This window comes from Anopheles coluzzii, chromosome 2, assembly GCF_943734685.1.
Source record: "Anopheles coluzzii chromosome 2, AcolN3, whole genome shotgun sequence".
Lineage (NCBI taxonomy): Eukaryota > Metazoa > Arthropoda > Insecta > Diptera > Culicidae > Anopheles > Anopheles coluzzii.
Window position 1 is genome coordinate 41297994 of NC_064670.1, and position 27223 is coordinate 41325216.

Below are 27223 nucleotides of genomic sequence, written 5' to 3' on the forward strand. Positions count from 1 at the left end.
GACCCCGTTTAGGTAGTCGTTTGGTGGATTTGTGGAACTGGGGGAGTGAGCCTTCCTCTCATTTTTCACCCATCAGACAATGATTTAAAATTTTTGGCACTGCAAATAGCAAGGCAATCGATTTGCACTGCAAATAGCATAATCGATCCCTTTTCTCCTCGTCAAGAAACCGTCCCATCACTTGAAACTAATTTATTTCATGTTTTCAATGAAATGACCGTCGACCGAGACGATTTGAGCGCAAATAAAAAAAACAATAAATAAATAAAAACGCTTTTTGGTACCTTGACAACGCGACGCACACTCACTGTGCGAGATTCACTGTTTTTCCCAGCATCCAGAACCAGCATCGCATCTTCGCCCCAGTCTCAGTGTCAGTTTTCGTCCGGATGGCTTCGTGTGCGCAACGGTTTTCGGAGGTGCCGTGATTGCCCGGTTTCGTTTCTTTCTTTTTTGTGTGCGTTTCGAATCTTTCGCCGTCGTTGTCCTCGCCGCACACCAAACCAGACGGTCGAGCGTGTACGCACTCGTGTCCTCATACCACCACCGCCGCCACCACCTGTTCTTCTAAGCAAGCAAGCAAACAGCGAGATGTTTTCCCGTGCACCGTTTTCGTTTAATTACTTGTTCTGTTTTCCCCCATTTCCTTCGCGTTCTTTCGCTTTGTAAGGACTGTGTGTGTGTTAACACAGAGCGAGTTTTAATTGTGCCCATAAGAAATGGGGTGAAACAGAATCGTCGTTAGAGTGCAAAGGGAAAGAGAGAGGCAGAGAGAGAGAGTGAGAGAAAGTGGCAGTGAGAGGGAGAAAACAAACTGTTAGCAACAGCCTCCGCGATTTCGCCAAACAGCAGTGTGTCTCGTCCCGACGGACACACTCGCACAGACGGATTCCTTGTCTGTCTGATGCTGGTCTGCGCTGATGCGCTACCCCGCGTCTTATCAGTACGCATATCATCAGTGGCCGTTGTGCGTAAGGGACGCGTGTGTTCACTCTGTGTGTGCGTGTGTCGGTCGGTCGCTGTGTGGGGCGCGCGTAAGCAAAGAAGAGCGGCTAAGTGCAACCAGCCTCGGACACGGCAAGGAAGTCGTCATTCGCGCGGAAGAGTGTGCGTTGGGCGACGGGGCGTGCAATGTTTGTCGTTTTCCGAAGGTTTCACTGCTTGCCCCGCACTGCTGCAGAGGTTAGCTGCTGTTGACGTTATGTTGTGTGCGCCTGTTGATTGGGTTCGACTTGCGAAGGAAGGAACGATGTGCGCCATCAATCTTTTGATTAATTTCCACTGCTGAAACCGGTAAAGTTGTGCCGCTAGATGGAGGCCCTCGTTCTTCGCGCCGTATCGGTATGCCAACGATTGGTTCATTCCCACACGCTCCGGATAAGCGAATATCCTTTGACGGTTTATCTACCCGCATACACACACACACACACACACACACACACACACACACACACAAGCGCAGGAGAGAAAATTTAATTACCCTAATGATTAACGCAACACGAAACAATCACACACACACTTTGTTTTCCCAAACCCAACACCAAATGTCCACCTGCATCGTTTTGCTCCTCCGCGCACACAAACACTATCCATCAATCAAATCAAGTGCCCCGTTTGCGAACGATGTGTGACTGTGTCTGTGTGTGTGCGCGCGCGTATGTGGATGTGTTTGCTAGGAAGGGGAATTTTTGGTCACAGCATGCTTTATTGTTGCCGTAACTTGTGGATGGTGATGGGCTCGTGCGAAGCAGCGTGTGGTTATCCCGTCGCCTGCTTCATATTTTTGCTCTGTGCATGTGTATGGTGTTTGGTAGTGATGGGTAAGGTTGGCAAAAATCCGGAATTGACTCCGGAAGGTAGGTCTGCCCAGCATTATCCGGAATCGTTCGGAAACGTCCAGAGTTGTTCGTAATCGCCCGAAGTCGCCCGGAGTCGTTGGGAGTCGCAGTCGTCTGGAATCATCCGGAGTCGTCAGGAGTTGTCGGAAGTCGTCCGGAGTTGTCCGGAGTCGTCCGGAATCGGTTGGAGTCGAAGTCATCCGGAGTCGGCCGGAGTCGTGAAAGACAGAAAAAAAGCATTAAAAAAAAAGAATTTTGTTGTGTTTGTTCGCCTGTCACAAGCACAGTACACCGGACGACTTCTGTTGACTCCGACCGATGCCGATTCCGTCGACTCCGATCAACTCTGGGCGACTCCGAAAGACTCCGATTCCGGTCGACTCCAAATGATTCCGGTCGACTCCAAATGATTCCGGACGACTGCGAAAGACTCCGGACGACTCCGAACGATTCCGGGCGACTCCGGACTACTCCGGACGACACCGAACAACTCCTGACGACACTCCGACTCCGGGCGGTATTATTGGTTCGGATTTTGTCGGAGTCTGAAACGGACTAACAGTACCCGGAGTCGGATCGGTGTCGTGGGTGCGCTCCAAAGAGTACATCACTAGTGTGGAGCGCGCTGTGCCCTTTCCCGTCGGGGCGCAAATCACACACCACACAGCAAAGGTCGCCTCGGACGCGGGGCTCTGAAAAGCGATTGCGTTTTTGTTTATACATTACAGAGACCGCAGTAGCAGGCAGGCAGGCAGGCTGGGCTCAGGATGGCAGGGCTGTTATTGTTGATACGGGATGGCCCACGGATTTGATGGACAGGCGGAGTGGAGCACAGTTGCGGTGGAACACTGATGGTGCGAAAGTCAATTTCGAACCGTACCCCAATACCCATTATCTGTCCCGGGTTGCCTGCTGGCTGCCTCCCGCAAAGGGGGCTTGGAAGCGTGGAAACAGAAACGGGAAATTTTGAATCTCAGCCAGCACGGCAAACGTCCCCTGCCAGCGGACAGGAGAGCTGCTGCGGATGTGTGTGCTACCATCGCGTTACTCAACACGTGTGGAAAATTGCTGACAGATTTTCCGACACGCACCGATCAACGGCGACAACGGCTGCTCTGGTCGGTGCGGTTCGCGTGGAAAGTGTCAAAAATGATGCTCCAACAATCCGGCTGCACCGGAGTTGGGACGTTGTTTTCGAAGAATCCCTCATGTGTGTCGCCACGCTTCCCGTCCATGCTGTCGTTTTGAAGGATACCGTACACATCAACACACAGTTTACTGGCCCTTTTCGGAGAACCTGTTATGTCCCGGCTCGACCAGGGAAACTGTTTGCCAAGCAGTAACCGTCAAGAACGTGGCGGGAGCATCTTGTTTGTTCCAAGAAAATATACACGCACACACACAGTACATTGCACGAACCGAGAAACAGACACACTGATCTCTTGGAAGGATGACAGAGGAACACCAGAACCAAAATCTTTACCCGGTAAAGGGTTTTCGAAGCGGGAGTTTGATTGCGTGATTTTGTGCGTCTGTGCTGCTATGGAAGGAAGGGTCTCGGCCAAACCTTAAACCATTCAACCCGCTTAGAAGATACCGCAGTGTGTGGGGGCTTTTTTTTGGCACAGAAAACACCATTCAAACCAGACGCTAGCGACAAAAAGGGTCCCACAAAGGACCGCCCCCCTCCCCTCCTCCACCCAATCCTGTAAACGTCGCGGTTTTTGGTTGGGGAGTCCGTTGGGGCAGAAGACTGGAATGTGTATTTGCTGCTTCTGTGTACTGCTGCCGCTGCGGATAACTGCTTTCCCCTTTTTGGATGGTCCTTTGGCCACGCAAGAGCTGTTTTTATTGATGGGTATGTTTCAAGAGACAAACCTTCCCCCGCACTCCCTCTCCCTGTTTGCTGCACACCAGATGAGGTTCCATGTTCGTCGGTCACAGTGTCCCAAGAAATACTTGTGTGTGTGTGTGTGTGGTTTTTGTGCTAGATGAAACTTGATGAAAACGACTGATGGGTCTGCAAATTACGATTTTCGGGTCGTCGATATATGAAAGGTTCTGTGTCACACATGTGTGCACGTCCCAATCCCAAACCTCAAGAGCAACCGACGTCTTGGGTTCTGTAATGAAATACTTGGCCGACTCAATGGCCATCTGCCCGGTTTCCAGCCAGCTTTCCGTTTGCCAAAATGGTCCAATAGTTTGCTTCTAATTTTGTAGCTATTTTTATCACGAAATTATTTGTACGCCAAAGCGGAGCCCACGACCACCAGCGCAACGACGACGTCTGCTTGCTGCGCGTGTACTGAGGCGAGGATCCCGTGCTAGGCAGCCGTTTATTTCGTGTAAATGAATTCATCCGTTATCAACCTACCACCTAGACGTTTGGCGAAGACTTCTCTCGATCATGACGTTGCTTGCTTTGTTCTATTCTGGAAGCTGTTTGCAATCTTCCGTCGTCAAAGTACGCAAATAGTTTGCAGTTTTCCGGGCAGGGCGCTTTATTTTAGGGAAGGGATTACATATTACAAACGCAAACTATTATTTTCCCATTTATTCATTAAACTTATGCGTACGTGCTTTGCGTACCGTCTAAACGTGGCCATTTCACCCAACAAGTGCTTTGCTTTTCCTTCCTTCCTCCAGTTCCAGTGCAGTGGTTGCGGCACGGTTTAACCATAACGGTGGTCCAAGTGCGAATGATCCGCGGTACCAAGGATAAGAGAGGAAAACAAATAATCAATATAATGTCGATGCCGATGCTGGCCGCCACCGCCGTCATCGTCCCCGTCGTGCGTGGTGTGTAAATGGGCAGGCCCCGGTGGAGCAGGTGATAAGCGATCCAAGTGCCGGCGGGTGAAGTGAAGTGCAGCTTAAACAAAAAGGAAATCGACAAAAAAAGGAGTAGCAATAAGAGTGCGTGTGTGTGTGTGTGTGCTCCCTCGCATTTGGGGACAGAGTATCGGAGGGTGCGAGAGTTTTTGGGGTTCACGCCGGAAAACGAGATTGTGCACGTACGCAATCTCTTGGCGAGGCACTTTCCGGCACTTCTGCCACAAACTGGTGGATAATGTAACCCCCTCTCACACATCGATAATTCCGTGCAGCGAAGTACTTGTGGAAAAGGGTGTGAAAAAAGTGAAAAAGTGCCGGGAAGAAAAACAGGGGAAAGTCTGCTCCTCTGTGTCCTTCTGGGCAGAGTGTGTGTGTGTGTGTGTGTGTGTGCGTGAAGGATTGGAATTTGAACGAGTGACGATGATGGGGCTTCGTCCTTCGGAGTGCCGTGGCAACCCGCGCGAAGGTTGCCACCATCGGCAGGCACCACCGGCGACGATGCGAAATCGTAAACCGTCCCGGGCGGCCGTTGGAGCACCGCGACCGTCCGGATGGGTGCCGGCGATCGTCATGGTGATCGTTGCCATTAATCAGCTTACCGAAGGGCTGGAGCTGAACGAAACGCTGATAACGCGGCGGCATCAGCAGCACCGGTACACGATTGATGAGCTGCTCGATGCGCGCTTTCCCAAGAGCATCTCCGGCGACATCGATATGGACCCGTGCAAATCGAGTAAGTATGGCGCCCGGTGGCGGTAGTCGCGGTTCCTTCAAACATTCAACCATAAGCTATGGCCTTTTAGCTGCTGTGAAAACTGCAAAAAAAGTCTTTGTGATTGAATATCCATCCGCTCATTTAATTTGTAAAGCTAGCCATTAGAACTAACAACAAAGACCACTTAAAATTATGAATTAACAATTTACTTGGGTTGAACAAACCATACGAGGGAAACCAAATGCTAGAACAAAAATCAGCAAATGCTAATCGTGTTGAACTCGTTGAATGTCGAGAAGAAGTATGGGCTTATGAATCTGCTTCAAGATTGTAGATACACTTGATGTGCTTAGCAATAAACATCAATACTTACCCTCGTACAGAAACATACACTGAAACGACAGAGCAAATTGATAGCATTTGAGCATCCATCGCAAGACCAAGACCAACTATTCACCTACCACTCAATACGTGGTACAGTGGTGAAATAAAATATTGATTTACGGGGCTGATGTTATCGACAGCACTAAAAAAGGATGGAGGATAGACGAATAAGTCTTTTTTTTTCATTAAGGACTTAAGACATTCAGAAGAGGAGGTAAATCGACATTCATCATGATTTTTCACCTTCTAACTTGTTTTATGCTTGCACAAACAATCAAACCTACCAATCCCATCAATTCGTGATAACATTGTTGTTTAATGTTGAATGTTTGTATAAATATCAGTTTTGTTTTTGGCTCCAGAAATGTCCCGAATGTGCTCAAATGAGAGTTTGTTGATGTTAATTAAAGATAAAGGATGTTCCCTTTACTGGACAATCCGACATCATGAAGAATAAACGGAATCTTTCGGACAACGTCGTCAGTGTGACTACAATAACTAAATGATCTAAGCTTTATTAAGGAGTTGTTTAATAAATCAAGCAATAAGGCGCATTAAATTCTTATAATCGAGTCGTCTCGACATCGCGTTGATGAATTTTGTGTGTTAATATGTATGGAAAAAATCACTTTGGAATTCGTTTTCTCGACTCGAATCGAATCGCGTTCAGAATAGACTTAGCCTGAATGTTTGATTCCTTATTGATATTGTATTTTAGAACGTAGCATCCCTTCAATTAATTGCAAAAAATAACAACACGTGGATTGGACATTTTAGTACTCCAGAAGGGACTCTTGAGTGGTCCAAGAAGCATATCCTGCTATGGGTGACGAGATCCATCGCAGAAAATTGAACCCACATCCACCACAGGCAGGCCTAGCTCTGCTACAGTCCTGGATGGTCATTCCTGCATATGGGAGGAGAAAAATCAACGCTTGGAGCGTTTGAACTCTGTGCTGCAGGCGCCAAAAGAGAAAAAAAGTGACATGATTCATGCGGATTTTTTGTTTAAAATAGTGTTTTAAATATTATTTGTTTAGCAAAAGCAGTGGTTAATTAAGGAGTTCATAAAACATGGTAATTTTTTATAAAACTTTTGGAGCACATCGGGTACACACAACTATCTCCTTAAAGGCAGATATTTCAGTTTAGCATTCTATTATTCATAAGTCACGTCTTACACATGTAATAATTAGACACTTATATATAAATTACAAAAATCGCCACTATTCCTAAATTCCTATTTTGTAAGCACTTGTAATAGTTAAAAGTTATTGATAACCTAAGCAGGATATACAGGGATTTTCAAGTCATTTTCGAATGTGCACATCATTTTTCTCCGCCTCCCAGATGTTTTTCAACAGCCGTCAAATAGTGTATTTGCATCACAATAAAATTTAAATTCTTACACATGATTTTCAACACATCACGAAGAACTGTCAAACTCAATCCAGCCAGAGATGTGTTGAAAATCATGTGGAAGAACGTATAAATTATTGTGATGCAAGTATAACATTTGACGACTGTTGAAAAACATCTCGCAAGTAATGAAAGATGTTGTAGACATTCTTCAATTTATTACTATTTTTCAACTGTAGGCATAACTAAATTCGTTTAGTGCTTTATCATCGTAAAAGGAGGATAAAAACTGCAAATAAGTACATACGCTCTTTTTGTCATTACCTGGTACCACGTACCATGTTTGTATCATATGTTATTGCCCGTTCGGTCGAACTAAATTAGCCACACTCAATGGAGGAAGGACGTACAATGTACTTCAATGTACTACGAATTTCATGGGAATCTGTTATCGTCGTTTGCTTTCATAAACTGTGGGAACGCTTTAGATCAGGGGTGAGCAAACTTTTCAAAAGGATCATAAACTTGCATAATCATAAAAACAATACTTGAACAAAAGATAAATTCTGTCATTCTCTTAAAATACATCTTCATCGGTTACGGCCATTACAATCATAACTTGCTGGAACGGTATAGTCCCGAAGGATTTTAGCTAATCAATAAATTCAGCATAAACTTTCTAAAAAGTACCAACTTCCAGTTTCCTCCAAAAAAGATGCATTGAACTACATTTTTGGCTGGGTGAAGAAAATATTTCAGTCCAAGAATTTTTCATGATCCAAGAATTTTCCTATAAAATGGTCTCATGGACCAAAACGATTATGCTCGCAGAACGTGTTTTACCGAACCCTGGTTCAGATTGTTGTGCATCCGGTGGAAACATTATGAACCGATTATTTATCGATGTTTAACGGGGGTTGTTTAAGAACCGGGCTATGCACTGTTGGATGGTTTATTTTACGCGATGCTTAATGAATGCATTCTATTATGCGATTTTTTGTTAGTTAGTACAAAAAAAAATTAAATTTCTACTTGTTCCGCTGAACGCCTTCTTTTTGCTGTATTTTTAGTGTATGAAAATAATTATTAAGCAATAAAATAAGCATCAGCAATGAAATGGATAGAGCTCATATGTTATACTTAATTGAAATATTGATTGATTATAAACAGGCATAACTGGTTTGTAATTGTGGTTAATGTAGTTCCATTTAGTGAAAATTGTACTATCATTAACGATATGTGAAAGCACAGCAATTGATGAGCGATATCATTCCGTCGCAATGTGATACTGCCCTTTTGTGTTGAATTTAATTTGAACCATTCTGTTTGCGAACATATCCGAACATAATAAGAGTGCAATGCAATTAGGCATTTTTTGTGTAACATTGTGCGGGAGACGGAACGCGACACCCAGCGCAGCGCATGTGTGTGTGTCAAGGGGGAATTGTGGTCCGTTTGTTTGTTGTACTACCGTGTTCTGTCCGTTGATGATTCAATTCAGTGCGGCCCAGCAAGGATGCTGTCCCTTGCATCCCATAACACTGCATTCGTGTGGTGTGTACGGTGCACCGTGTTTGCAGCTAGAGTTTTTTTCGACTCCGCACTCCCCGCATCAACTCCATGTGTGTATCGTATGCTACTGGCGTTCGACGGGAATTGAGTGGAATGAAAAGGCGGCAACGCGCTTTGCAATATGTGTGCGCTCCTGGGCAGGCGGAACAATTTAAATGGGATCGCGTGCCCCACCGCTTTGCAGCTCTGCTACGGTTATAATTTAATTAATTCTCATTTATCATCATTCCACCTCCCCGAAGGACAGTGTTTCTGATCCCCCTTTCATGCCCTTTCTTCCAACACTCGCCGATCGTACTGCTGCCAAAAGCGGGCGCAATGTTGGCGTATGTGTTTTCCCGTGGGACTGTGTCGTTGTGACTTTTTTGTGTGTTTCTTCTTTTTTTTTTGTTTTTGAGGGAACACCTCGTTTTTACTTTTTCGTTTGGCTCTGCTGAAATTCTATGTTGTGTGGCGTCGTTTGAAATTAGCCACTTCCGAGTATTTGTATGTCATGTGCGGAATTTTAATTAGTTCACCGCGAGCAACAAGTTCTCAGCTTCTGTAGCATATGTAACATGAGTTGCTGTACTATACTTTTTCGTGTTGTAATGTGTCATTATGCTCGTTATGCTTAAAGAAAAAAAAAGTAGAATGTGTTTTATTTTTTGTTATAAAAAGAGTAGTTACATGTTTTATATTTAAAACCCCAATTCGGAGTTCCAGATGAAGTTTGGTCCCATATTCTATTGTAACAATGATTGTAAGAGTAAACAAGTTAAACCTTTAGTTATTATTAATACCTTCTGTTTAATTAGAGGCGACAAATCCTCAAAAGATTGATTCATCCGGTGTGAAGAATTAATTTTGTGCTGAATGTACCTTTTCCAAATTATTGAAATATGCTACTATTTCACGTACTATTAGAATATAATGACAATTAGTCCAGTGAATAGAAAATGTTATTTGTTAATGTTCTTTGTTTAAATGAAATAATCGATATAAATGAATGAATGGGTTTTTTACCGTCTAATAGTATCACAACTTCTCTGTTGTGGGGCTTTTATGTGGCAGTACATTGGGTCACAAAAGACAAGCTATCGAGATGTGAGTAAAAGTTCGCACCAAACTATCTCAGACGAATCAATATAATTTGGATTGTTATATGTTGCTTCTTGCAATCAGTCATGTATGTATTATATGACTAGTCGTTAGACAAACATATCATAAAATGACACTACATTACTGCAGAACTTGGGTGAAAAGTATGTTAAATATGTGTATCAATGCTAAAACAATCAATGTATTTTAGTATGTTTCATACTAACTGCGAAGGGATGATACTACCACCAATTGTATATAAAAATTGACCATTTTTGAGCATTATCATTGATTTCTCCCATCTAAAGGTTGCGTGAAAATGAACGTGAAATTTCGAACGTGAAAACCCAAATTCTCATAATTATTTAATGAAATACTGCAGAAAACACCAAAACTTCACGTTGATTTTCACTGGACCTGTAGTCCTTTAAGCTCGGATCCACAACTATTTAGATCAGTGGTCTCCAATCTGTGGTCCGTGGCGTTAACAGAAGTGGTCCACAAAAAACTGATTATTATAAAGAAAGGCTTATTACAATGCACATTGCGCATTTTTTTCCGCAATCAAGATTAAATATTCAACAGTCATGCAACAGTAGAATAAGATTTAAACATATTTTTGATCAAAAAGCTTTGAACTAAGTCTACAAACGATGTGCCCTCAATATATGTGGCTATACACTAGTGGTGGGAGCTCGGAATCGTACCTACCCGACTTCGATTCCGGGTTCGGAATCAATTCCGGACCCGATTCCGATGCTGGAATCGATTCCGATTCTTGACTTGATTTCAATTTCAAAGCCGATTCCGGAGCTGTCTGCGGAATCAGCATCGATTGCAAAATCGGAATTGACCTTGGAATCGCAATTTGCCCAGGTAACGGAACCAGGATGACTCTAGAAATGGAATTAGTTCCGGAATGAGATTCAGTTCTTGAATTGAAATGAGAAGTTTCAGTGCGGGAATCTCCATAGAATGGATCGTTTGCAAGTAAATTTTGATTCTTTGCGGCTATCAATACGTAGCATCGCCTTAAACGTCTGTTATATTTCCGTTTAGAAGCCTATTCTGATATCGGAGCCAATTCCGATTCCGGAACCGATTCATATTACAGAGCCTGAGCCGATTTTGGAACCTGAATTCCTGAACAGAATCCGGAACCAATTCCTGAGCCTATTTCAATTCCGGAGCCGATTCCGGAATCGATTTCAGAAAATTTCGGAGCTAGTCGGAATCGTTTCCGACGAAATCTTCATTTTTCCCATCAATTCTATACTTAGTTCAGCCAGTTAGTGTATATATTCCTTCAAGATTCGATGTTCGAAATCTCTTGCAACATGAATCTTTTGATTCAACGCAAAGCTTCACCAAGCCGTTAAACGTTGTTGTGTACTCTTCTTTTGCAGCCTCTTCAATATGCACGATTTTCTTTGTATGTCCATATCCATGCCTATTTAATCGTTACATCCGTTAAAACTACATTTGCTTTACTTGTTATCGTATTTCATTATTAAAAGACGAAGGGTCCGATTCTTACTATGTATTTGTTGACATTTCAATAAATTTGATGCTCTGATTGATTTTTCAAGATCCACTTTATAGTTTCTTGTTCTTGCCTCTTTTCTATTACATTCAATTTTCCATACTCGTTTCATTGTTCCATCAGAGCACAATTTCGTGCAAGGTTCTTCTTAAAGTGGTGGCGAAAATACCAGCTAATGCTAGATTGAATTAAATCGAATTACAAATGCTTGTCAGAAGCACACACACAATCCAAACTTTGCAACGATACAATGGAAAAGTTGTTATCTAATTCTGCTTTTTATCCGTTTGTTTGGTGTTTAATTTGGACGCATTTCACCACTTCAGCAATACTCTGCCGACGCATTTTACATTCGCTCGAGCCTATCAAAATTCACCAACCGTTCCAAAACTTTTCCATTCATCGTCCTTCGGGTAGGAGAATTGGCGCAGGCACTGGTACGTAACCAGAGCAATGGTTTTGCTCGATTGACCTAGTTTGATGTGCTGTGTTTGTGTTACTATGAGCTAAATCTGTCCTATCCATCATTTCGGAACACGAAGGAACGTTGCTACAGGACGGGCGTACACACTGTGCAAGTTACTAGTGATTTGTTTTCCCCAAATTGTATCTCGCTTACAGCAGGGACTCAATTACATCTGTACAAGTTTTGCACTTATGCCATTTTTTACGCCTGGCGCCATATGTGTGCCTGTGTGGGCGGTTTATTGGTTAGCAGCGTGGGGAAGGAGCAAGCAAGAGCATGGATTACGGTTCCATTTCCCAGCTGAGACCCCTAAATAACAACGACAAAAAAATGCATCAAACCACATGCAGGAAAACACATGTACGTCCCGCCGGTGTGCGCCCATGTGTGGTGTACTCTCCGAGCAGGGCAGCACTTGCACATGCTTGCCAATAGACTCTTGGGCCATGGATGATGGTACGTGAGGGGCGGAAAACCCAGAATGAATGAAATGCAATTAAATGCACATATGCGCTTTTGTTTTTGCCGTCCCGGTCAACTTTCTCCTGTTGCACTTGAATTGCTAGATTAGTGCACCTTTTGCCATGGCACTCTGGGTAGCACATTCGGGAGGGTAGGGCAAGGGCAGCAAACCTTCTGTGCTGTGGCTGGTGCATGGCACTGGCACTTTAGAGCATCCAGCATCTAGGTCGCATTAACCTGAGAAGCACCAAACCATGAGCAACACAATGGTTCAATGGTTTGGTTCTTGCTTTCGGTTGATTTCATTCTAACGTCGACGCAAATGCAACGGGTTAGTGTAGGAACCATGGACAGACGAAAACGTACGCCTCTCGTTTGTTCAATAGCGGACAGAGAGAGAGAGAGAGAGCTGGCTAGCTGGATCGTTGGTCACGACATTATGCGGTTGATTCAAATTTATTCGTAATTTATGTTGTAGGAACCCACTGGGACAACCACTAACTAACCTGCTGCTCCGGAATGGCAACGGACCACCGCATGGCAATGGGAAGCGCGCGCGCGCATATGGTTCCGTCTTTCAGCTTCGGAACGGAACGGTTTCCGGCTGAAGTCAATCGGTATGCATTGAAATTGGGAACCGTAGGCGGATACACCATTTGTTGGGCAGCCACCAATTCCTGACATACGTTGGGAAATTGAATTAGACCCCAAAATTATCTCATTGTATCGAAGGTTTCCGTTTCCACGCTTACAGGGCGGGAGCGGGGTTGGGACATTATTGTTTCTTACCCTATTGAGAAAGAGTCTAGGCATCAAACTGGTCACAGTAGATTGTTACAAATGTGTGTAGGTTACTGGCAGGGCCATGAACTGATGTGTAGACAAACCTACAATCAATATCAATTTCACTTTTCCACAATTGAATTTACTCTGCTAACTTGAGCTTTCCTGGGTAACTTGGGTGAAGGCTCGCCACAAAGGATAGCTGCAAATGTGTGTAACGATCTTCTTCTTTTTAACCAATCAAACATGAACATGAATTTGGTCCATTATCGCAACATGCTGACGAGATGGTAAAATGCGAATTAGCTGCGAATAACGGCAACAAGCTGATTTCTGCAATTGCTCATTAATTATAACTCGTGTCTTATTAAGTGCTTGCAGAGTTGAAATGTTAAATCCTAGCTGGAGGGTGCAATGTGGACGTTTTTCTCTCTTGGTATCTGTATTATACAGGATATGATGTCCTGCCACGACATGGGGAGAGACGGAGCTCCCAGCAATATCGAACCTGACTCAAACAATCTTGTAGCGCTCTTGTTCTTTTCAGTTTTGGTACATTACGTTTTAAACCATGTACATCATGACCGTTCGAAATACATTAAAATGTTTTAGTTTTGCTTCGAGGCACAAACTGTACATCCGGACCACCGTAAACGAAAAATAAAATAAAGTACTATAAATGAAAAAACGTCTGTGTTTTGCACATTAAAAACCTTCAGATATGTTTAAACATTTGCGCAAAAAATGTTCTACTATTTAAACTGATGAAATTTTCAATCCAATTTTGACAATACCTTTGTGATTTTTGAGCGATTTTTAATCCTTGTATCTACAGGACCTTAAATTGTATCAATTATGCTTTTCTACTCCCAAATGTTATAACAGTATAAGCTAGTTTACCATTAGCAGAGTAAAACAAAATTAGACCACTGTGCAATAAAACGTGTTGAAAAACTATTCAAACACGCATATTCGCATGTTTGCTGTTCATCTATAGAAAAGGTCAGAGCATCAAATTTAGAGCCTGTTTCTGACCATCTCTCAGAAAAGTACAGAGCATCAAACTCGGAGCCTTTATTTTACTATCTCTCATCTTTGGAAAGTTCATGGATTGTGACGTAAAATTTGAAAAAAAAAAAATAATTAGAACTGGTTTGCATGATGTGGCAATTGGGAAGCTGTAGCAACCGGTCAAGTGGTGAAAAAGCACTTAGATAAGATGACCCTTGTTACCCAACAAAGTATGTTTAAATCGGTTGTACTACAGACGTTGTGTGTGTGACAGACACAGTTTTTTTATCGCTATGATGAGATGCGGCAAAGACACCGTGTACATTATGTCCTGGGCACTGATCCAATAATTTTTTGACAAAAACGCTGACAAAAACTGTTAGCGAACTAGATACATGTTCAATCCGAAGAAACAAATGCATCCGGCTTAGTTAAGGTTACGGCCTCCGACCTTGTACATCATTTATCTACCAGAACAGGATTTTTAACGCAAACGTATGCTGAATTCCTAATATCGCGTATGCTTGTGTTTAGAAGTATTTGTTTATGAAATTTTTGTGACAACTATGCTGTTGTTAAATATGTCGCAAGCAAATGAGTGATGCTGTGAACACTGCTGTTCACGTTGGAAACTGACCCGCAAAACCCTTTTTGGAAATATGAGCTGAATCAGCTAGCTCAGGGATCTCCAAACTACTTGCGAAACAAATTGGGTCTTTAATTTGGCTAGCTTACTTATTTACTTATCCGGCGCTACAACAACCCGCCTAGCTAAGACTCTTTAATGTTTAAACAGGGGTTGCATTTTCACTAAACCTTAACTAGAAGGCTTTAAACATTTGAGATTTATTTCATAATAATTATAATAATTATGATGAAAAAAGTATAGTTTTTATTGCATTATATTGCAATGTAAGAGGAGTAATACACTGGATTTTATTTTATATGAACATTGTAAATCATCAACTAAAATATGAACCGCTACTCAAAAGTTAATGTTTATAAATTATGTTAATGTTATTATACAGTAAAAAGTAAAGCTGTCGCTCAAATGCCCTGTTGTTTTAAAGCATACTCTAAATGTGAATATTATCGAGAAAAAAAAAAAGCGCAAAAGGAAATGTATGATGCTATTAATAGGATGGAACTTGAAGGAAGCCGTCTCGTAAACTAGTTGACCTAGGACAATTTTATATCATTGTTGGTCAGCAAATTCGAAAGCGAATATCTTTCACTGTAGCTTAAACTGTTTGTTTAAACACTTAAAGTTAAACATGAATTCGTTGGTTTTAATAACGCTTTAAACAATGGTTCAAATCTCTCATGTATCGCTTGCAGGATGCATTTTTGAACAGCTATAACATAAGGTTCGTACATGGACGTACGTGATTCAATTCTCATCCGGGAACCGTGTCTCTATACGCAGAACAATCACATGACGCTTGTCATACTTGTACCAATGATAGTTAGCATACTTGCTTTGTAATATGATTTGATTATTTTATTTGACGATTACAGTCGCCAGTGCTGTCCTGCACCAACGATTCGGAATGAACAAACCACCGAAATCTTCTTTTGGCACAACAACCGTTGTCGGTCAAGGTCTGCCTGTACCCACTAGTGAAGTGAGTTTGGCTTTCAGTGACTTATTGTTACCATAGCAGGATAGTCAGTCCTACGTATGGGGACACGGTCTATTCGGGGAATGAACCCATGACGGGCATGTTGTTAAGTCGTCCGAGTTGACGACTGTACCACCAGACCGACACCGAAATCTATGTTCCACAATAAATACGTTGCCATTTTAACAGGTAATCGTAATATTTATCGGCTTAATATAAGTTGAAATAAACCGGATTATGAATACAACAGGTCATCCTCGTCTCATTTGCAAAGCTTTCCTTCCTGGTGTCCTGTTTTATAGTGTTAAACCTATAATATGCGAGCGCCGGTTTAGTAATGGCTACTCAAATAAATTGTCTGTTACCTATTGTAACAACAGAAAGTGTTGTGGTTGCTTGCCAAGAACCTTTTACAGGTAATGTGAATAAAAAAAAACCCACAACACTTAACATCATAAGCACACCGATGTTCTGTAGGACCTGCTTGTGTAAACCCATATGTAAAGGTGATAAATGGCTTCTGCATGTGATCATGGACGTGGTGTATTCTACATTGTTATGGGCTATCTGTTAAGCGCACAGGTGTTTCCCCGAGAATGACCATTGAATAATGCTACAAAACTGGGTGCCGGGGGGCCGGGTCGGGTTGGATGCTTCTAATCACACATAAATACACCCAGAAATGGTCATGTCCAGTTTCCCCTGCTACCACAATCAGTCACCACAGCCCGCTCACTTTCTCTTCCCTTCTCTCTTGCCCGCCTGTGCGTGTGGCGTATGTTGTTTTTGCAGGTGGATTTATGGGCGACATCGCTATGCCGAACGTAAATTACGAAACCGAGTGGCAGCGACAGCGTATGAACAAGAGCCTCGAGCAGGACATCGTGAAGCTGAAGCAGGAAGTCTACCTCGAGGGGCTGCAGGTCGAGGAGGAAGGCATGACGGATATGATACGGAAGAAGACGAAACAGCGCGCCTCCACGCCGCTGTCCGGCATGACGTCGGCCACCGGTGGGGCGTATGCGCATTCCGGCACATCGTACGAAAGCGAAAATTCCATCACGGACAGTTCCGGCGAACCGCCGGTAAAGGCCACCATCATCGACAATCGGGACAACATAATAGTTCCCCGCGAGCCCGAAACAACCGTTGCCGGTGGCGTTGGTGGTGACGGGGAACGTACAGGTGAGAAAAAAGCGACCACCGCAAACAAAAAGAATGCGACCGGTGCCGTGCGGAACATTGACCACGATCGGATCCAGTCCGACACGAAGGACATCGTTATCGACTCGATCAGTGACAATATTATCAGCAACAATCACGTCAGCAGCCGGAAAGTGGCCACCTACGCCTTACCGACCAAGCCGCCAACTGCGGTGACTGCTGCCGCTGGGTCGCATTCCGTCAGCACGGATAGCCATCCGGCAAAGGTAGCAGCCGGAAGCAACGAAACTAAACCAATGTCGAGCATACTTGCGGTGGTGAAGCTTGCGAGCAGCGGCGGCAACGGAGAGCAGGATGCAGTTGGACAGGCCGGTACGCGTACCCGCAGACGTCACCGTCGTCGACGTCGACAGCAGCAACATCCCCGGCTGCACGATGCGGACCATACCGGTGATGATCCAAAGTCAAAAACCACATCCGGCAAGACCCCACTGAAGAACGACGGTACGGTGGTCAACAAAAACTCGTACCATTCACGGTTGGAACGTTTGCGCGTGGAGCTCGGCACGGTAACGTACTCGGTGCGGGATCGCAACCTCCGATCGAGCCACCATAACCAGCATCACCATCCGGACGAGGAGCCTCTGGCAGAACGTAGCTCACAAAACCGTACACCGAGAAAGAAGCGGCGCCGGACCGGAGGTGATAGCCCGCGGCGCAACCATCAGCATCAGGATGTCATCGCTAACGACGGCCGAAAGCCGCCGCCGACAGCGAACGGCAACGATGACGGCAATAGAAGCGAACAGCGTGCAAACGTTGACATCGATAGGGCCAGTTCGGTGGACGGGATGAAACAGCACGGTGAGGCGCACGGGTACGACAAGTCCTACCATCCTCGCGCTCAACCACAGCACCAACAGCATCGCCATCGTTCTGAGCATCATCACCTGCACGAACAAGCACACGGAACGCACTTCACCCATGCCGAGCCGAACGTAGGTGCCGACAATGGTATGAATTTGCATTTCAGACCGGACCATAAAGCACCGGCCCGGGCGGGGAAAGCTCAAGATCCACCCGAACCGCAGCACTTACCTGTTGAAGACGACATCGACGACGACGAAGCGGACAGGTACGTACACGTTTTGTCTTTAGCTCACTGACACTGACACGGACAAGCGAGAAAGAGAAAGATAGTCACGGTCCGGGCCATCCGCTAAAGTGTTTGCGGCAAGTGGCCTCTTCGTCGGACGGCGATTGCACTCTCGCCAGGTAACAGGTTGTGGCGGGTGGGCAAAACTTTGTAAACGATGGTGCGCTACTGCTACCGGCCAAAGGTGGAGGCCCGTTTGACATGCTCGGTTTGGGTACTATTTGTTCAAAACGGGAGGAAGAGGTCAGGATGGGGAGTTACGGTTCAGCGTAGCATTCTTAATGCTGCGAAACCCATCCTTTTGGACCCTGCATTCATACCGTGGCGCTGAAATGGAGAGCGTTATCATGATTCCGTAACGAATTGCCTGAAGTACGACGCATCCCGAAGCAGCACAGCCGTGTGTCATCGACGCGTTTGCGCTTGGGCACTGGAGCGTAGATGAGTGAAGCAGCCGGTGCTACACATAAATGTTAGATCTTTGTTTGCTGCCAGGACGTTTTCATCGTACGGTAAACCCCTTGCATATCTACGAGCAAGGATAACGGGAGAATGAGCGTTGAAATGTTATATTATTGAATGTGGGTTGATTTCGTGCGGGGGAATGCAACACGGGAATTGGATTTGCATACTCTAGAGAAACGTTCCAGCTTTATATTGTAATGCTTTAATTGCTGCCGTCTTGGGAAGCTTCACATTCTCCGTTCCCCGAAGATGGGCGACTACTAAGCCCCAAGCAGCGGCATTGCAACTGAACTGAAAGCAATAAAGATAATGGTGCGTGTGTGTGTTTTCCTTTCGCTTTGCAACAATTTTGCAGCTCTTTATTGAGGTGATAATAAAACACCTTAGGGGGATGGAAGCGGAATGCTGTACAACACAATTCGTCCATCATTCCGTACTGATACAAGGTGCTTTCATTGCATTCTTTGCAATAAAACAAATTCTGCCATAAACAAAGCGTCATGGCGATGTTATGACGCATTTTGTCTTACAAAGTGAAATGATTTCCAGGCATCATTGTTTCATTCTTAGTTCGCCTTGCTTCTTTTCTTTACTAATGCTGACGCGAGGTAAAGCTAGGGTTTTCGGTCCGGGATAGGATCAGTTAGAGCTATGATAAGTCCAGCAACAGTTCCAGATGTGAAATAGGCTGTGGATGTATTCCAGGATCTAGAATTATATCAGAACTTGTTTTGAATCCAAATAAAGATGAATTGTAGAATGGAACTGTACTGGAACTAGAGTAAATGTGATTTGATTTTCGGGGTAAGTTTCAAGATATGTATAGATTCTTGAACGACTTCAAAATTGGAATAGATTCAGAATTTTTTTCGAGGCGGAATAAGTTGATTTCCAGGCATCATTGTTTCATTCTTAGTTCGCCTTGCTTCTTTTCTTTACTAATGCTGACGCGAGGTAAAGCTAGGGTTTTCGGTCCGGGATAGGATCAGTTAGAGCTATGATAAGTCCAGCAACAGTTCCAGATGTGAAATAGGCTGTGGATGTATTCCAGGATCTAGAATTATATCAGAACTTGTTTTGAATCCAAATAAAGATGAATTGTAGAATGGAACTGTACTGGAACTAGAGTAAATGTGATGTCTGTTGCAGAGTTTAGATGAAATTAGTATGAGTTCTAGGACTATTGCTAAGTTCAGGGTTTGTCTTAGCATCGAGATAGGTTCAGAATCTGTTCCAAAATTCAAAGGCGTGTTGAGCATTTTTGATTTTCGGGGTAAGTTTCAAGATATGTATAGATTCTTGAACGACTTCAAAATTGGAATAGATTCAGAATTTTTTTCGAGGCGGAATAAGTTTTGAGTCTGTAGCAGTGTGAAGTCTGAAAATAATGTGAAGTAACTTTCATATTCGACATCAATGTTTTTGGACGGCTTAAAAGTCTAAAAGGTATCGATTTCAGAATCGTTAACGGAGTAGGATCTATTTCCGTCCTTTAAAAAGATTAGGTATCAGTTTCGCGACTGAGATTATGTTGGAGTCAGTACCATGATCAACAACAACAACACTGGGCACAAGAACCGTTGTCGATCAAGTCCTCTCTGTGCCTTAAGTGGGCTTTCAATGACTTATTGATGCACCAATAGCAGGATAGTCAGTGCCACGGTCCATTCGTGGCTTGAACCCATGACAGGCATGTTGTTAAGTCGTGCAAGTTGACGACTGTACCATGAGACCAGCCCATCAGAATACGTTAAATATTAGTCCCCGGCGTCTTTTAGGTTAAGAAACGGAATAAACTAGAGCTTATTTCCACTCCGAAACACTGTTTATTTCTAATCTAAAAAAAAATAGTTCTATGTTAAGTAGCTGAGTAAAACAAAAGACAAACAAGGTGTGCCTCTCGGTGCATTTCGCATTTTCGTACAGAACAAACAGGACTTTTGGTTTCATTGATCACCTATCCTTCCCTGCTAGCGGCCACATTTACTACGCATCCGAGCGTGACGAACACGAGCACCAGCAGCATCATCGCACGATACGGGCGGCGACCGCTAAGAAGGAACGCATCTGGGACTTTGGTGTAATACCGTACGAGATCGACGGCAACTTTAGCGGCATGCACAAGGCCCTGTTCCGGCAGGCGATGCGCCACTGGGAAAACTATACCTGCATCAAATTCGTCGAGCGCAATCCCATTGACCATCCGAACTATATCGTCTTTACGGAGCGTGCCTGCGGGTAAGAGAAGCGGAGGCGATTGTGTCAGTCCAGGCAGGCCGTGCTCTACTCACTTGCTTCTCATTGCTTTCCTCTCCTCCCTTCCCTAACAGCTGCTGTTCGTTTGTCGGCAAGCGGGGCAATGGGCCACAGGCCATCTCGATCGGTAAGAATTGCGACAAGTTCGGCATTGTGGTGCACGAGCTCGGGCACGTGGTAGGCTTCTGGCATGAGCATACCCGCCCGGACCGGGAGAACCACGTCGTGATCGAGAAGAACAACATCGTGGTCGGGCAGGAGTACAACTTCAACAAGCTGACGGAGGACGAGGTAAACTCGCTCGGACTGCCGTACGACTACGACTCAATCATGCATTACGCACGCAACACGTTCTCGAAGGGTACCTATCTCGATACGATCTTCCCGATTGAGATGCCCGGTCGCAAGCGGCCTGAAATTGGGCAGCGGTTGCGACTGAGCGAGGGTGACATCGCACAAGCTAACCTGCTCTACAAGTGTGCTAGTAAGTATACCAAATAGTTTTAGAAGTATTTTTCGACATAAGACCGAAGAAGAAAGAAAATATTGATTCTTTATTGGGACTATTTGCTGTCTTTATGTACACAGACTGTTTCCATTACTTATTGTTGAAGATAGTTTACTGAAATAGTTGCTGAAAGGCTTCATTCAATTTGAGAGTCCATCCTTATACTTCATGATCTGCTCAGGTGATGCAATTCCCCGGACGTGTTTAGTAAAAGTATCATATTTTTTTCGTTTAAAAGAATAATAATTTGATAACATATACCAAGATTCATTTCAAATTTCCGAATGTAGTCAGTGGGGCCAAAAGAATCGTTCCTCGATAATTCAATGCATTTTGATCAAAAGGTCCTTGCGACCACTGTATCTCTCGCTTTTCCAGGTAATTCCCTTTACGTGTGGATCGAAGAATGTTAGTTTGGTTAGGAAACTTTAACTGGAAAAACTAATGAATCTACACTTATTAAACACACCCAAGCAGTTCATTTTCTGCGAAAAATTTTACCCGTCGTTCCTGAAAGCAATCGATCCAAAGAACATCAAAGCGTTCTTCTGTTACCGTTCTCACGATACGGTATTCTGCAATTTACACAGATCCCTTAACCAATTTTTCATGCTCAACTTAACCCTATCCGGTACAAGTGCACCCGGTTTTCTGACTAATAACTACCGAAGTCGCTCACCGCTCATGCCGGTGTGATTTTTCATTCATGGCTGCACGAACACCGGCCCGCTTACGCTTGATAGACTGCCAACCCATCGATCCAACTCAATGCTTTACCTGATCCTTCTTCTTCTTTTTTCCACCCATTTCATCCCAGAATGTGGACGCACGTTTCAGGAAAACTCGGCCAGCTTTACCTCCCCGACGTACTACTCCACCACACCGCCAACCGAACCGGAACGGTGCGAGTGGCGCATCACGGCTACGCACGGCGAAAGGATAGTGCTCAACATAACCGATCTGGTACGGCCAGGGCTACACAAACACACATAAAATCACACACACACATACACACACTTCAGCGGCACACTCACATTCGCAACCTCTTCAAAAAAGCAAAAACCGAACCTTTTTTACTCGCTTTCTTCAAACTCATCCAATTACAACACTAGAACGGACCGGGGCCGTTCTCTCTCACACACCGGATCAGTGCCAATACCGCAAAAAGAGAGAGATTTCTTGTCGCTTTTGCTCTGCGCGTTTCCTGGTCACTGGACCGGACGGGCGATCAGAGGATGTGAAACATGATTTCTCATTTCCCCATTTTACATTTTCACCCTTACATCACCCTTTCGCCCGGCAGGATATTTACAAATCAAACAGCTGCCGGTCGGATTATCTCGAGATACGGGATGGCTACTGGCACAAGTCGCCGATACTGGGGAAATTTTGCGGCTCCGGCAAGGTGAACGAGCTGATCCGGTCCACCGGTAGCCGTATGCTGCTCACGTACACGACCACCTTCCGGCAGGCATCGATGCGGGGCTTTGCGGCCAACTACGAAGGTGAGTGCGGGACGGGGCGGAGTGTTGATAGAACGCAGCACTGTCCACCGAAGATTAAGTGTGTTGGGCAAAATCGAGAACATTAAAAATGGTAAGCGTATTTGTCTGATAGCAAATGATTTATGAAAATAGGTCAGGCGTTAAAATAATTAAATTTTTGGACAATTTTAAATACTTATAAACAAATTGTTATGCAAGAATGAATTGCTAAATTTTCGCAAACAATATGCATAAAGCTAACGCGTCAGTTTGCCCACCAACCCTATCTCTGTTGATTCAATATTGATTACAATTCTAGGACCAGAATGCTCGAGGGATTAAATCGAATTCGACCGTTATGACTAATTTATATCGATCAATATTTCAACAGAACTACTCCCGTGCATGGGGTTTTCGATTGTAGTGCAAATTGTTTTGAAATTGCAATTCAAAACCGTTTCAAGCTATTGAAATGAAAACCTATCCTTAATCGACCCCCAATCTCCTCCAGTTTTATGTGTGGCCCACTTTAACGCTCCCATTTCTTTGTTTCTATTTCTGACCGTCTGCCCGTCTTTCACCAGCAATCTGTGGCGGCGATATGAACCTCGAATCGGGCGGGCGGCTCGAATCGCCCAACTACCCCGTCGACTACCTGCCGAACAAGGAGTGCATCTGGCGGATAACCGTGCCGAAAGACTACCAGGTCGCGCTCAAGTTCCAATCGTTCGAGGTGGAAAACCACGACAACTGCGTGTACGACTACGTCGAGGTGCGGGACGGCGGGTCAGCCGATTCGCGGCTTATCGGCGTGTTCTGTGGGTACAAAATACCGCCCGACATGAAGTAAGATTAGCTGCCGTTTTCCACGTATCCTTGCCGTTGAGTGCTGACGTTTTTTTTTTCTCTTCCAAATCCCCTAACTCATAGGTCAACGTCCAACAAGCTGTTCGTGAAGTTCGTCTCGGACGGATCGGTGCAGAAGGCGGGCTTTTCGGCCACCTTCATGAAGGAGGTGGACGAGTGCGAGCACATGGACCATGGCTGCGAGCACGAGTGCATCAACACGCTCGGGGGGTACGAGTGTGCCTGCTACATCGGGTACGAGCTGCACAGCGATAAGAAATCGTGCGAAAGTAAGTGTGTGCAACTTTGGAGCAGTTTCACGCGCCAAAAGGGAGACGATTTGTTTGGTGTGTGTGTGTGTGTTCTTTTTAAGAAGCTGTGAAAACATGACAACGGTCCCTAGGAACGGATGGCAATTGGGAAGACGGAGTTTGCTTCCATTGTTTGCTCCCGGTTGCAGGTGGGATTAGTCGCATGGGTTGTGGTGGGTGGGGTCCGCTGATCCGATTAAAGTTCGGTCCGAAAACAGTTTTCCTTACTTTGACCCTGATGTGTGTGTATGTGTGTTTGTGTATTTGCAGATGCTTGCGGAGGTCAGCTGGACACGCCGAATGGCACAATCCTATCGCCGTCCTTCCCGAAGGAGTACCCGATCATGAAGGAGTGCGTGTGGGAGATAGTGGCGTTGCCGCAGCACAAAATCACGCTCAACTTTACCCACTTCGACCTGGAGGGCAACACCTTCTACCAGGCGTCCGAGTGCGAGTACGACTACGTGGCGGTGCTGTCGAAAAGCCCGGACGGTACGCTGCACAAGCACGGCTCGTACTGTGGGTACACCGTGCCGGCACCGATTACGTCCGAGTGGAACATCCTGCGGGTGGTGTTCAAGTCCGACAAGACGATCCAGAAGACGGGCTTTGCCGCCGTTTACTTTACCGACATCGATGAGTGTGCCGTCAACAATGGCGGATGCCAGCAGGAGTGCAAAAACACGGTCGGCTCGTACGTGTGCTCGTGCCGGAACGGGTACACGCTGCACGACAATGGGCACGATTGCAAGGAGAGTGGCTGCAAGCACGAAATCTTTACACCGCACGGCCAAATCCTCAGCCCCAACTATCCGGATTACTATCCACCGAAGAAGGATTGCATCTGGCACTTTACCACGACGCCCGGCCATCGGATACGGTTGGTGTTCAATGTGTTCGATATTGAGCCACATCAGGTGAGTGTGTGTGTGTGTGTGCTTCCCATTGTCGCCGGTCACGATGGGAAGCTTTTGGTTTTCATTGACGAATAATCTTGTCCCAATCCTTTGGCACACCGACAGGAATGCGCATACGACCATATCGTCATCTATGACGGCAACTCGCCGGACAGTCACACGCTGGGCCGGTTCTGTGGTGCCAAAATCCCCCACCCCATCTCGTCGTCCTCCAACCAGATGTACATGGTGTTCAATACGGACACTAGCGTCCAGCGCAAGGGTTTCTTCGCCAGCCACTCGACCGCTTGCGGGGGCCGCCTGAAGGCGACCGAGGTAAAGAACCACTTCTACTCGCACATCAAGTTCGGCTCGGGCATGTACGACAATGGGGCCGACTGCGAATGGACGATCGTGGCGGATTCGGGCCAGAACGTGCAGCTCAAGTTTCTCAGCTTCGAGCTGGAGGAGGAAAAGATGTGCTCGTACGACTACGTCGAGGTGTACGGCGGACTGGACGACGAGAGTGGCCCCCTGCACGGAAAGTACTGTGGCAATGCGGTATGTGTAACGGCTTTGCGTAGGGGATGCACGTGGTTATCCCGTACAGCGCCTTTCCTTTTGATTGTCGCTTGCATATGGTATCGCTCTATCGCTATATTTTGCTTCTTTTTTTCTTTTTCTTTCTGTGTTTTGTGTGCGTGTGTGTGTGTGTTTTCTTCTTTTGTGTTTTTCATTTCCGGCATTTACTACTACCTCCCCCCGGGTATGTGTGTGCTTCCTTGCCGTGTGCTCTCTTGCCTTGTTTTTGTCTCTCTTTTTTCGGCGGCGCCAACATCACCATCACCACTACCAGAATCCACCGGAAATCATCTCGATGCACGAGGCGCTCATGGTGCGGTTCCGGTCGGACGACACGGTTGGATTCAAGGGCTTTTCGGCTGCGTACGTCGCCATCAAATCGAACGATGACGTGCTGACCACCGACGAAGAAGGTTCTGATAGTTCCGATATCATCCCGTTTCCCGGTTCACTAAAAACAGTGTTCATCAAACAGGGCGAAGATATGGACGAGGAGGAGGAGGACGACGATATCGATTATGAGATCTACCCGAACCGACCGGCCAACAGTAAGGTGCACGTCGCGGTGCACAACGAAATACGCTCATCTCAGGCGATTGACTGAAACATAATCAAATACTTTGCCACGTAAGGTGGTGCAGTGCGCGCGCGCCATCGGTATCATCCAGGCCACCGATCCGCCCCAGCACACATGCACGCATCGAGAGGGAGAGGGGAAAAGAGATGGAGAGAGACGAGAGAGACCCTACGCGAGCTGCCAACTTCATGGACAATATACTATCGACCTAACCGCGACGCGCGTTGTTCCACCAGCCATACCAGCAGCCTCCGTCCACAATGAGCAGATTGTTAGAGAGGCCCCCTTGCTACAATGGGGTTCAAGTACAGTACAGACGCGAACACCAACCGGTGTGGCCGGAAGTGCAAGTGGCAAGCATGTTCTGTACTTGAGTTCTTTCCAAAACAGGTTCACTCATTGCTGGACATTAACTACATTCGTCACAATGGACGTGCTCATGTCTTCCCCGTGTGTGGCGTAGGGGATTATTAGCCAAACAAAACGACCGTTTCGAGGGAGCGTGAAATGGGAAAGAAGCTCCCCAAATGTAGATAGAACACAAACACTCACCCAGGGTAGGGGGGCGCTGGTTAGGAAGGTATAAAGAGTCTCGTAAGGAACACAATCGTGCAAAGGCGCGATCGTTGAGATATGCGTGTACTCTACAGTGAACCAAAATTGTAGTAAATAATTTTAGCAGCCAGTAATGAGCCATATGCCTACGGAATATATATATATACATAGATATATATACATATACATATAGTTATATTTACATTACAAAATAAGCCGGTAAGTCTTATCGAAGAGAGCGTTCTCTAGCGATTAATGTGTTAGGCAAATTACTACTAAATATACCGAAGACTCTGTTTTCCAACGTCTGAACGTATTTTTTTAGTCGTCCGTAGCCTTTCCCTGCCCTGCCACCAGCCTCTAGCCTAGAGTGATGGCAATAACAGATATGCGACCGTTGTGGCGCTACACGAACTGTTTCTTAATCGAGTTGAAATTTAGGAGCGTTACACATACTCTATTGTTCCCTAATGGTTCATTCACTTTCATATCAGCAGCGTTTCGGGAAAGCGGTCGTTTTCCCCTCCTTTTGATCACTCTTCAAATCTTCCCAGGGCCGTGCCCACTTACCGGGCACGGTTCTTCAGTAGTGTGTAGATGTAGATATGTTTAGGCGTATATCAACTCGACGGTAGCTAGTAATGCGAGAAAACGAAGGCAAAGGAAGCAAAAATCCAAGGCAGCAATGCCGGTTTGTGTATGTTTTTAAATGGAACGAACAATAAATCAGTCATTTTCACATCGATAATT

General features: G+C 45.2%; 1 protein-coding gene across 6 annotated transcripts; it reads left to right on the forward strand.

The window, feature by feature from the left end:
- The first annotated feature begins 320 nt into the window (after positions 1-320).
- Positions 321-26620, forward strand: LOC120949128 (tolloid-like protein 1). Of its 6 annotated transcripts, XM_049606120.1 has the most exons (13): positions 321-457; positions 4488-5409; positions 16466-17972; positions 20433-20696; positions 20789-21198; positions 22040-22185; positions 22526-22727; positions 23291-23552; positions 23637-23842; positions 24134-24780; positions 24886-25320; positions 25616-25754; positions 25817-26620. In XM_049606120.1, the coding sequence occupies exons 2-13, from the start codon at positions 5097-5099 to the stop codon at positions 25861-25863; spliced, it is 4578 nt and encodes a 1525-aa protein (XP_049462077.1). In that variant the 5' UTR covers positions 321-457; positions 4488-5096; the 3' UTR covers positions 25864-26620. The 6 variants fall into 6 exon arrangements, with proteins under 6 accessions (XP_049462077.1, XP_040222101.2, XP_040222103.2 ...); XM_040366167.2 differs by having other exon boundaries at positions 321-1293; positions 25616-26620; XM_040366169.2 differs by having other exon boundaries at positions 321-519; positions 25616-26620.
- The last annotated feature ends 603 nt before the right edge of the window (positions 26621-27223 follow it).

Excerpts from the sequence above, each read along its gene's own strand:
- LOC120949128 (XM_040366167.2), top strand. The coding sequence starts at position 5,097 with ATGATGGGGCTTCGTCCTTCGGAGTGCCGTGGCAACCCGCGCGAAGGT. Across the intron at positions 23,553-23,636 it reads AAAATACCGCCCGACATGAA|GTCAACGTCCAACAAGCTGT; the intron begins GTAAGATTAGCT and ends CCTAACTCATAG. Across the intron at positions 24,781-24,885 it reads TCGATATTGAGCCACATCAG|GAATGCGCATACGACCATAT; the intron begins GTGAGTGTGTGT and ends GCACACCGACAG.